General features: G+C 36.5%; 2 protein-coding genes across 2 annotated transcripts in view; one reads left to right on the top strand and one right to left on the bottom strand.

Moving 5' to 3' along the window:
- Positions 1–12595, top strand: part of LOC118740381 (helix-loop-helix protein 11) — a 72690-nt gene that overhangs the window by 42819 nt on the left and 17276 nt on the right. The gene's annotated exons all lie outside the window — the stretch shown is intronic.
- LOC118740382 lies at positions 3911–5058 on the bottom strand. The gene is made up of 2 exons (XM_036471893.1): positions 4131–5058; positions 3911–4030 (listed from the first exon to the last, which is right to left on the bottom strand). The coding sequence occupies exons 1-2, from the start codon at positions 4593–4595 to the stop codon at positions 3968–3970; spliced, it is 528 nt and encodes a 175-aa protein (XP_036327786.1). The 5' UTR covers positions 4596–5058; the 3' UTR covers positions 3911–3967.

The raw sequence follows: 12595 nt of genomic DNA, 5'->3' as shown, positions 1-12595 counted from the left end.
CCTAAACTGCACCTAAATTGCACCTAATTCCTGAATAAGATTTACCAGTGTTCGACGAAAATTAGTGGGTGGGTCAGCTAGCGAGACGTCACGCTGGCTGACCCAAAACACATTTTTGCGAATTTCTCGGAAACCGAGTGTGCACCGAAATTAATTTTGGTGGGTCTAAACTGCACCTAAATTGCACCTAATTCCTGAATAATATTTACCAGTGTTCGACGAAAACTAGTGGGTGGGTCAGCTAGCGTGACGTCACGCGGCCTGACCCATATATTTTTGCAATTTTCTCGGAAACCGAGTGAGCACTTAAATTAATTTTGGAGGCCCTAAATTGCACCTAAATTCCACCTAATTCCTGAGTAATTTTTATAATTTTTTGGAGAAGTGGGTCAGCTAGCGTGACGAACGTATATGGAATGCTAATCCCTTTCGATGTCCTGTTTTACCGATGGTCTTATTTGTACCTGTGAGATCTCTGCCAAGCGTGCGTAATATTCTTCTATGATCTTGGAACTTCAACATTGGTCCGTAAACCATGCAAGCCAATAAAAGTCCTTATAAGATAACTAAAGAGCACAGATGAACGTTTTCAGTTATAGGAGGGTCAAGAATACTCGCCCCCAACAGGATGAAAAGTTTTCCCGTACATTGACTAAATGAGTCGTGTGATCTCTTAAATATCGTTCAAATGAAGCCATTGATGTACCCACCGGGTTCCTTTTTTACGGATGTGGTCGAATCTTTCTTATCATTTTGCCAACATCGCATTTAGGGTGTATGAGGTCGTCAGGCAAATGTGCACTTACTCAATGTTGTGGTCTTTACATGCATACGTACACGAATCCTCCATTTAACCATATGAAAGGTAAATTCATCTAAGATGAATATAGGACCAAAGCAGACCAGACTCAGTGTGGGTTTCTATATATTTCGGCGGTAGCGCAATCCATTAGGTCCCTTTTCTGCAAAACCACTGCTTGTCATGACGTAAATACGCATTATGAATTTCAATCAGATTTTATAAAATATAGCGATTTAATTTTTTGGAAACGAATTTTTCATCATACAGGTAGCCCACTTTACGAATTTGAACGAAATCGATTAATAAATAAGACTTTTATAAGTAACTCTGCTCCAGCGCCACCAGCGTGTTGTCTAGTAGGCTATAATATGACTATATATGCAAGTTATAACCTCTGACAATTTGACTGGTTTCTGAGTTTAGTCCGAACAATAATAACGCCTATCTATTTGTCAATGTTATTGTGGCTTATTAACATTTTATTTTTAATATTCTTATTGAGCTTTGTACCACGATTGTTTATTCGGAAACATTGAAAAAGCAAAAAAGTCTAAGCGGTAGAAGTTATAGCAGCTATTTCGGAGATCACCACATCTACTCATCAGACTTCTTTTTTCTAGACTTCAGCAGGGATCGAACCTGCGTAATCGAGGTAACAAAAATCTGTTCATAAATAGCACTTTTATCGGGTCCGTTTTTCGCAAATGCTTTTTTCATCATGCAGCTTATACTTTGAATTTGAACGAAATCGGTTCATAAATATGACTTACAAATAACTCGACTCCCGCGCCGCCTAGCAGATCTATTTTTGATAAACGTATCTTCTATCATCTTGGTAGCTTACATTTTGAATTTAAATGATATCGGTTCATAAATACGATTTTTATAAATAACTCGACTCCAGCGCCACCTAGCAGGTCTATTTTTCGCACACGTATTTATCATAATGAAGGTAGTACACGGTTTGATTTTCAACGAAAGCAGTTCATAAGGGGCCTTCGATGAGGTAAAGCCTATTAGAACAAGGCATTTGTGAGCGGCGACTTAAATTTGGAGAGTACAAATTGGAATCCCCTGAACAATAGTCGATCTATTAGATTGATTTTAAAAACAATAAAAGACCAACCTATAGTGATTTAGTAAACGACCAACCTTTAGTGAGTTAGTTGATACTCTTCCATCTTCAATTTCATGTACGAAAAATAATCATAAATGCTTTACGACACAATAGTATAGAAGAGAGTTCAGTGGAAGAGTAAAAGCCTTTATGACCGAGTCTCCCATCTATTATTACTAGCATTATCATTTATTTTATGTACATATATTGGCTGGCTTCAACAGCTGAGTTGTCTGCAATGCCGGCTACCAGTGAATGCACAATCACGACGATACGGACACAAACGTCTTATGTACAAATACATTTGCCAGGCGGGCGAGCGGTTCATTGTTGTCGGCATTTATATGATCACTTCGCCACTAACGATAAACCTAAATCTAACTACCCAGTAGAAATTTGATGCATACGACATCGCTGTTGGTGGCATGTTGGTTCATTTCAATTTAACACGCGTGGTTTCTCAGAGCGTATGCGTACTCTAACCATACACTTGTACTACTGCTGTATGCATATGGCTGTATTAATTTTTCAAACATACAAAAATGCATTAATGGAACAGTATTAAAGCATTCTTACAAGATATGTATCCCCATATGTAAATGCTACTTTTCTGATACATTTTAATATACGGAGACATACAAAAAAGTAGCATTTACATATTTTACATATATTACAAAAACTCCACTTCAAATTTATCAAGAAATGTACTAAAAACAACGACAACGTACATTCGCTTGAAATTCGCTAGAATTTGAATTTATTCGTGGAAATTCATGACTACGCATGAATTGTTCACACTAACAGGTCTATTCTGCGCTGGTAATAAAAAGTTTGTAACCGGTAAATAAAGTTCTTGTCAATTTTTAAACCCTTTTCGCATTCTGTATACTCTTGTAACCGGTAAATTTTGTTACCATCTCATAAGCTGGTAACAAATTATTGCCCCGTGAAATATGCAATGTCAGGATTTGCACAATTCTTCATAGCTGAATTGCTGAATATTTTAACTGCATTACCAACGTACCTAGAATCGCGGTGACAAGAACTGGTAACATTTTTTGGTAAAATAATTTTCCGGTTACAAAATCTTCGGTAACGTGCAGAATAGACCTGTTATTCATATAGCAAACATTCTTCATGAATGCATGCAACCGATTTCTACTGGGTATGTATGTACATACATACGCACTCATATAAATGTATGTATTTATGTAATATGTATACACTCCCTTGTTTATTATTTTGTCCCACGTTATAACACTACCATTTGATCAGCTGATTATAGGTTTGATCAGCTGATTTCATGTTTTCCACGATTATTTCTTGCGTACTTATTGCTTCTTAAGTTCTGGGAGAGAAAATAAATAACTGATTATAATAAGGTCACGCCCTTCTACAAATGAATATATATTATAAGGGACCTAATTGCATATATGTATGTATACACACAGTGTCGTTCACGTAAAAAGTTACGGTTGCCAGACGTACTGATTTTATCAGTACAGTACTGGGCTCGAATCGTAACATCCGTTCACGGATCGAAAGCGATACGAAAGAAAATTATGTGACACGTCAAGCAGTATAAGCTGAGTGGGACCAAGAGTACACAGTGGTCTTGAAGCAACCATAGCTATGACTAAAATGCCAACCAAAACGGCTTACATAACTGTCTTTGTACATAATCATAGATCAAAATTTCGTTGAAAATAAAATTCCATCTGCTCCTATGCTTAAAATATTATAAAATGTTGATCTAGAACTTTCCAAATCCAGTTATATAATCGCGAAGGTCTATGGTAATATAATTATAACACTTTCTTATATAAGCATAAAATATTTTAACTTAGTTATTCAAGAGATAATATTACATAATTGCATATTTTAATAATTCTTATTGCATAAATTTTATAAATTTACAAAGTCAATATAAAATATTATTTTATATAAATTCATATGTGTTTTGATGAAAATTCAACGACAGTTTTTTTTTTAATTGATTATATATTTAGGGTCGTCAATCGAATTAACTTTATAATTGAGCCAAAATCTTAAAAATACGCCATGAATGGATTCTTCAGCTTGCTCCGACCACATTCCGAAGCTGTCGTTGCCTAAAAAATGCAGACAATGTTCCAAATGATTTAGAAGCACGTGAATTTTTAATGTTTCCGACATTTCTGTGCTTCGGAAGGCTTTAGCGAGTTTACTTACATGATTTTTTAATTCTGACCCAACTGACAAAGCAGTCAACCCATTGGTGGAGTTTTTTTCACTCAATACATTTAAGGTATGTGCTCTCCCTTGTATAACTTTTGGATGGCTGGTTGCCCGAGCAGTGAGCCAGATATAACAAGAGCATGAAGTTGTTCTTGTTTCTTTTGTCGAATCTTCATAGTTAGGCATGTTTGGAAGAGGCCGCGTTGCATTTGGTATATCCTTATCTCGGTCACAGAGAACCCTACGACATGTACCACAAATGCCTAATGGGAACTTCGAATTGGTCAATCTAAAATTTTCACTAACGTATTTTTTAATAAGACACTCCAATTTTCCGGTTATATTAAATTCTGAAGGTTTTGACGATCCGAATTTAATCTTTCTCCCACAAGGCGCGCACACTTTAAATCTGTTCTCTTCGTGATTACACTTATGTTGCGGATGACTTATAGAAGACATGATGTGCAATCAAATAGCTTACACCAGAAATATTATCATCGAGAAAAATACTATCTGTTTTTTTTTTACACTAATATACAAAACGATAACTTTAGAATACTCTGTTGAACAAGAAATACTAACAATTGCAGTTAAATTTTTTCCAAATTTTCATTTGACAATATTTTAGGCATAGGAGCAGATATGATTTTAATTCCAACTGCATAATGGTGTATGGGTGCCTTCCAAAACAGGTATGCAAGCAGTTTTGGTTGGCATTTTAGTCATACCTATCATTGTTTCAAGACCACTGTGAGTACGTTCTCGTAGATATGTCGTAATGCGAAAAATGTGTTTTTACGTGACGAGTAATACGATAACGTATGTTACGATTCGAGCCCTGATTTTTTCAAGAAGAAGAAAATAATTTAATTATAGTTGACATTCAGATAATGTCTGATATGCCCAGGAAATTAATACTACAAAAAGATCAATCGTTTTATGGGCATATCGCCGGGTCGTTACGTACATATATGCAAGAAAAATGTTCAATTTATCAAACTATTCAAATGAACACATTTGAAAACAGCGCATTAAAAATGGCAAAAGTATGCCGTTTTATGGTGTTTTCATTTCTACCAAAAAATTTCGCTTTTTTATTACCCCTTTCTCTTTTCGCGTTCTATTCTAAAATAAAGGCAAAGGGTAAGAAAATTGTGTGTTCGTTTCCTAAAATGTCACACTCTTGCAAGACAAAAAAGGCACATTCTATACCCTTTGAATGTGCTTTGTCAGGGGAGATGGTTGCCCTGAAAATTAGATGGTTGCTTAAAACGACAATATTATGAAATGCGTGAGCTTGACAAGGACAAGAGGGCAAAAGCATGCCCTTTTATATGGTTGAATGTAACATCAAACACGTTTTGCACCGTGCAAGGCAAACATTTTTTGGATGAAACGAAATCACCATTACTCACTCATTGATTTGTTATGTGAAAGACACGCACGTCAATTGCTTCCTTTAAAATAAACATCTGACCAGTGTTGTCACTTCAGAAACCAAATTAATAAAACTGTGGTAGATCTCTAAGAAAGTGGGTCGAATAGGCTCAAAGTCATTGTTTATGCTTTAATAATAATAATAGATTGGCGCTTACACATATGTAATGCCATGTTCTGACCGACATCGAAAACATGCTTTCGTTGCTTAAACTTGTTTTCGACCTAAAACTTGTGTTTTCGTCCATGTAAAATCTATCAAACGAAAACCAGTTTTCGCTGAAAACTACTTGAAAACTCACGTTCCACTCATTCCAATCGATGTCTTCACTAGCTTTTTTCGATTATTTATCGAAGTTGAAGTCATATTTTATCATCTTTAATACGCTATTTCGGATTTATTGTTAATTGGCTGGCCAAAGTAAAATAAGAATGAAAGTAAGTGGTTGCTAATTAAAAGAAAATGAGGGAAAAGCATTTTGGTTTGGTTTTTGCGTAGCGAAACTGTAATCAGAGGATGTAAGAAATGTCAACGAAAACACTAACAGCCGGTGTGAACAGTCTTCAGCCCACAATCCCAAAACTCGTTTTCGAAGTGTTTTCGTTGTCGATCAGAAAATGGTATTAGTGTTTAGCCGAGCTTCTCCTCCGATTTGTGGCGTGCGCCTTGATGTTGTCACACAAAGCGGAGGGAACTACGATTTTACGCCGACTCCGAACGGCGATGGTATTTTTATGAGAAGCTGTTTTTCAGAAATACACTCGGAGGTTTGCCATTTCCTGCCGAGGGACGACCGCTGTTAAGAAAAAACCTTTTTTATACATTTTTTGCGATGTTGCTTTGACCAGGGTTTGAACCCAGGTGCTGATGAGTGAAAGCGCGCACTGCTTACCACTTCACCACAGCGGCCGACATTGTTTATGCTTTGGTGGCGAATATAAAGGTCTTAAACTGCACGAGATGATTTTCTAAGATATTCAACATCGCTTCACCAAATACGCCTGTGTAAACTATGGTTCCATTTTGGCAGCAAAAAAATCGCATGCCCCAATTTGGCAGTTGGTCAACTTTTGCCAGGCGATTTTTTCTCTATGGTGAATTTAACCTTTCCGTGATAAAATAGATCAAATATGGATCACCCATTTTGAATTTCTAAAATTTTATTCATAATCAGCGACTTTAAAACCCCTAATTGTAAATTTAAATTTTAGGTCCGCCATTTTAAATTTTTCCAATCTGGCTTCAGATTCGTAATCAGATACGAGTCCGCAAGTAAAAAGTTTCCATCACGTCCAGATTTTGGGGCCAAAGTGTCAAAAAATCGCGTTTTTTGCAATATTTGAGAAGCTAGAAAGAAAACGTCATGTGATAAAAGCTCTCACTTATTCTCAAATTAAAGCCAGAACCCTCGACTATTGTCCCTGTACCTTAACCTGATGGTCACTTATTTCATATTTCATATTTTCATATTTTATTCATTAATCAACAAACAGTAAGTTCACAGACTGTGTAGCAAAATTATATTAGGCTTAACATTATCAATAAACAATAATTAGTAAAGTAAAGCTATGTTAAGTGTCTTATGAGCAGGCTCTTAAAAGTAAACTTGGTATAGCAAAAGTCAAATCCCAAAGAAAAAGAAAAATCATTTAATTCCGAAAGTGTCCGTCTTATAGGAGCATTCATCGCATAAACTGTTCTAGCAAAACCCACATAAAACATCTCGTTACAACGAAGGATCCGTGAAGGTACATTAAAACTAATTTTCATGAGTAGGTATGAGCAATCGATTAAGCCATTAATAATATCATAAACAACGCACATCGACAGCAGTGAACGTCTCGATTCTAGTGACATGAGACTTATGAGCAAACAACGAGAACTATAGGGTGGGATCGGTTCCAGAAAGTTCAACCGCCGCAGGGCGAAACGTACGAAAGCCCTCTGGACCGACTCCAATCTCCTAATATGAACGGCATGAAAAGGCCTCCAGATAAATACTGCATATTCTAACTTCGACCGAACTATGGGTCAGAAAACGACGAACAGTTACGCCGAATAAAAGCCAACATAGCATACGCCTTAGAAACAACAAAATTTATGTGGGTGGTAAAGCTGAGTTTGGGGTCAAAGTAAACACCAAGGTCTTTAAATTCATCAACCTTTTTTAGCGCAACATTCGAAAGGCGATACGATGTTGGGAGATTGTAAACGAGTCTACCATAAGAGGTATAGTGACACTTAGCAATGTTAAGAAATAGGCGATTACGTTCGCACCACTGGAACAAGTTGTCAAGCTCGCCCTGTAGGACGAAAGAATCTTCTAAGGACTTAATTTCAGAATAAATTTTTAAGTCATCCGCGTAGAGAAGAAACTTACATTTTGAGAAGCAAGAGGAAATATCATTAATAAACAGAATAAACAGCAAGGGACCGAGGACGCTTCCCTGGGGAACCCCAGAGGAAGCTACGAAAGAATAAGAAGACGCACCGTCGAGGCGAACGACACAACGTCTGTTGTTTAAATAGGATGAGATCCACCTCAATAATAGAGAGTGGAATCCTAGTATTTCCAGTTTAGCTAAAAGAATTCTATGGGATACTCTGTCAAAGGCCTTTGAAAAGTCCGTGTAAACCGCATCAATCTGAAAACCTTTTTGAAAAGAATCCAGGCAATCTTCGGTGAACACTGCTAAATTAGTTAGGGTAGATCTACCCGGAACAAATCCATGCTGTTGAGGACAAAGCAAGTGTTTTACCTCAAAATATATTTTCTCCTTAATTATACACTCAAACAATTTCGACACGGTGGTTAGTTTGGAAATCGGCCTATAATTTTCAATGTTGCTTTTATTGCCGCTCTTGAAGATAGGCGTGATAAAAGTTAATTTCCAAGCATCTATAAAAATGCCAGAAGACAGAGACTTATTAAAAATATGCAGTAACGGAGCAATCAGAGAAGAGCAATTTTTCAATAACACAGCAGAAACACCATCAGCGTCAGTTGTAGTTGACATCTTAAGCTGCTTAATGCCATTAGCAATATCTAGTTCTGTCAAGCTTAACTTTCCAAAGTTGATGGAAGTAGCGAAACTTGACAGAATCTCATCGGGAATGACATCACTAGCGTTGTCTGAGATATAATTCGCGGAAAAATAATTTGCAAACAGATTAGATGCATCAGATAAGGAGTTAGCTAAAACCCCCCTAAGATGCACAGATGTAGGTATATCAGAACATTTTTTCTTTGATTTAATGTAATTCCAAAAAGATTTAGGGTTACATTTAATGTTACCTTCAACGCTTCGAGTATAACGGCGATATAGCAACCTATTGAGCTTATTGAACTTAGCTCGATAATACATAAAACGCCTGCGAAAATGGTCATTGTTAGACAATTTATGCTTTTTAAAAAACTTATTCTTTAAATTCTTCACTCGTTTAAGCTCTTTTGAAAACCACGGTCTTTTATTGGTTTTTGTACTAAGCCTTGGGATGTGACTTATGCAAATATCAAGTATTGTTGTCTTAAAAATATCGTAGCAGCCAGTAACATCCAAGTTTCCCAAAAGCCCAGGCCAGTCCAAATCAAACAAGGTATTCAAATCAAAAAAGTTACAGCGAGAATAGTTAAACGCAACTGGCTGCAAGCCAGATGGTAATTCAAAATATTGATAAAATTCTACTTCCAAGACCAACGGATTATGATGTTGATTTGGGGGTGAAATGAAACTAGCTGCCTGCGAGAGCTTATAGTTTGTATTATAGCTTACAAAAATTAGATCTAATAATCTATTTAATACATTAAAAACATTATTCACTTGTAGTAATTCAATACATTGCAAACTATCAACTAAATAGCATTCAGAAAAAGTAGTAACATTGGCCGGCGTAAGAAAGGTATTACCATCCAAACATCTCCAGGAAACATTACCCAAATTAAAATCGCCAAAAATACAAAGTTGATTGTCGCCAATAATATCTTGAACAGACAAAATGTTGTGGAACATAAGACAAGCAAATGAACAGCAATCCACAGGCGCCATTCAACTTAATACACAGTTGATCGAGCAAGGAATCGGGATTGTTCAGCTGAAGAAACGAAGCACGAAGGTACTTGCGTACAGCTATAAGAACACCGCCACCCCTGCTAAGACCAGTTTTAGCATAATCTCTATCTTTCCGAAAGACATCAAAAAGTTCAGGGTTGAAAAACTCAGCATCGAAAAAATTTTCATTAAGCCAAGTCTCAGTTATAACGAAGCAATCATAATCTAGTTCTGAGCTCAAAGTGTAGATGGACTCATTTTTTGTTCTAATTCCAGAAGTATTGTGGTAGTATATTCTAATTTTACCGCCACCAGTAGTATAGGCGTCCTTTACTTCGTTGGCTGAGGCTGGAGACCCTCTTGAAAAAAATCAAAAGGCCGAACTGCAACATTGGCGGGCCACATATTTGACTTGAAAACTTTATTATAGTGTGCTTGCGGCACACCAAGCTTAAAATTGGCGTATCTCATGGTGCTTGGATCAGCACCACTTCGACCAAGCTTATAGCACAATAACAAACTAGAGTTAATATCCGCACGATTAGCCACATAAGCAATTATGTCATCCGACGTTACAGTGGCTACAAACGATGATAAGTGCAGCCATTTGCGACGAACTATTAACCCAGCTGGGTTTCAACATTAGAGCCGATAATACGATGATTACGCTGATTTTGTTTTTTATGTCGCCTATTAGCAACAATAGACCACTGTGCATTATCTGTTTGCCCTTTATCAGTCGCACTTTCAGCTTGTATATTGTCATCATTAGCACCTGACGAATTGCCCACGGCAGAACCAGAAGCAGCATTCTCAACACTATCATTAGCAGAAGCAGAACTAGAAGCAGCATGCATAGAATCACCATCAGTTTCAGCAGTGTTAATATCAGCAGTAGCAGAGCCGGGAATGTTATCAGCTGTACTTCCAGATGAGTCGGTGGTAGCAGCGTTAGCAACAACAATCGTGTTGTCATCAAAAGTAGTCAAACCAGTATTGCTTTCGCTCTCATTGGAAATTTTGAGTACAGGCAAATTAGCATCAGCAGTAGCAGTATCAGTGTTAGCATTGTTATTATAGTTACGGTGACCAGATTTCTGTGGCCAAAATTTCTAAAGCATCGGATCCGAGCAAACAATTTTGTTTTTAGAATAAAAAAATCTTAATGCAGTTTTATTTAAAACAAAACAAAGAAAAAAAATTAAAAATTTTATAATTTTTTTATGAAAACATAACTTACTATCTAAAAAAACATGTAAATGAAAATTTCCAAATTTGTAAAACATTGAATTTTTGCACAAAGTTTCAAATACATGGCCTTTGTTAGATAACGAGCCACACTTTCATAAAAAGGAATAAACATTAAATAATCGAAAGGTGAATAGCCAATGAAAGCTAAAATGTCTCTTTCCTATTTATATTTTCGCAACTCTATCTACAACTTATGTTTTTCATATCCACGTACCCACGATTTTTTTGGGGGTGTTAGTATTATTTTTTATAATTTCATTAATTATATTTATATATTATTTATAAAGATGTTGGCTATGTTTATGGCTCACAAATATTTGTTCTATGTCCTTTGTGATAACGAAAGTGCTGCATCGTTTGTACGAAAAATTGTTTTTGGACCAGAGCACAGGGAGAGTCTTAATAAATGAATAAAGAAAACGCTAAAAATCGGAACTCAATCGGTACAAATATGAAAAATCGGCGCACTTACCCGTCCCGACTTTTAAAAAATATTCAGCAGGACAATTTTCTCAAAATCGGTACTGTCCCGCCAAAATCGGTACGAATGGACACCGTACTTATAGTCATTTATTGAACAAGTTCAGTTTTTGCAGTCCAATAAACGACTATAAGTGACATTTGGATCAAGATGCAGGGGTGGTATTTTCAGGGACAGTATTCCAGAGTTCTAATTTTAATTTAAGCCTGAGTGGAAGGATCTATCACCATTCGTTTCTTTGCTAGACTAGAGCTTCCCAAATATGTATAACACTTTGAGTTTTTAAAAAACACCGTCACTGGCGCATTTGTGGGCGGAACTTGTTCATATTAACACCTTATACTAATATTCACTAAGGAAGCTTGTGTTACAAATTTCCTCCGGGTTAATTTTTACTATATATGGCCAGCTTTTTCGTGATTTTTCCCACTGTGGAACGCAGTTTTTTAGCCCATTTAATTTTTGTATAACAAAGTATGAGTTTTATTTGGAGGAAAATCCGTAGAACCGCCAGGAAAAAAAAATATTAAAATTATTGAATGGGCGTAATTAATATTTTTTTTTAAACCTGATTAAAAAGTTGGAAAATTTAGACGAAAATTCGTGGAATTTTCCTTAATTTTGAATAAAGCTTGAAACCTTTGTTTATATTATTTTGTTTAAAGCATGAAAAATAACAAACAAATTTTAACATGCAAAATATTGTGAATAGAGAAGGGTGTGTCAACACTTTTGCTGTTAAGTGTATGCACTTTCGATCACATTCGTTTCGTAGCATATGATCGGTGTCTGCGGGAATTTGGCGTGCGTGCGTGTCACTTGGGCCCCAATGACGCTAGGTTGCTACGAAACAATATGCTGTGTGCTGTGCTCTGCAGCGTGAGCTAAATTAAAACATTTTTTTTCTATAATCGTCCCCCACTTGTTATGTTTACCACCGTTATATGCGGCATATTTCCATTTTCAATAGTCTAACGCGTCAAGTTTGATCGGGTCCAAGCAGCTGAGTAGCAGCTGAATCGAGCCGGTCAGTACCGATGTGGTTTCGGCGTATCGTTATAATCGGCGGCGCTGTCGTCGTCGTTGTACTGTTCGTCCGTAATCAAAAAACCATGTGGTTTCCCAATATATGAACATTCATATATGTATATGTACATATGCATGTACAACACTACGAGTATCTGGCCTGAAACGCACACTGTTGCTTTTAGTCAAAAGCTACGACCCAGCCCCAAAACTA

This window comes from Rhagoletis pomonella, unplaced genomic scaffold, assembly GCF_013731165.1.
Source record: "Rhagoletis pomonella isolate Grant_MI unplaced genomic scaffold, Rhpom_1.0 Rhpom_scaffold_00006, whole genome shotgun sequence".
Taxonomy (NCBI): domain Eukaryota; kingdom Metazoa; phylum Arthropoda; class Insecta; order Diptera; family Tephritidae; genus Rhagoletis; species Rhagoletis pomonella.
This window is presented reverse-complemented; position numbering and strand designations above follow the sequence as displayed.

What these genes read in the sequence shown, in the direction of transcription:
- LOC118740382 (XM_036471893.1), bottom strand. Translation starts at nt 4,595, where the DNA reads ATGTCTTCTATAAGTCATCCGCAACATAAGTGTAATCACGAAGAGAAC. An exon ending in GGTCAGAATTAAAAAATCAT is followed by an intron (nt 4,031 to 4,130) that starts GTAAGTAAACTC and finishes TGCATTTTTTAG; the next exon opens with GCAACGACAGCTTCGGAATG.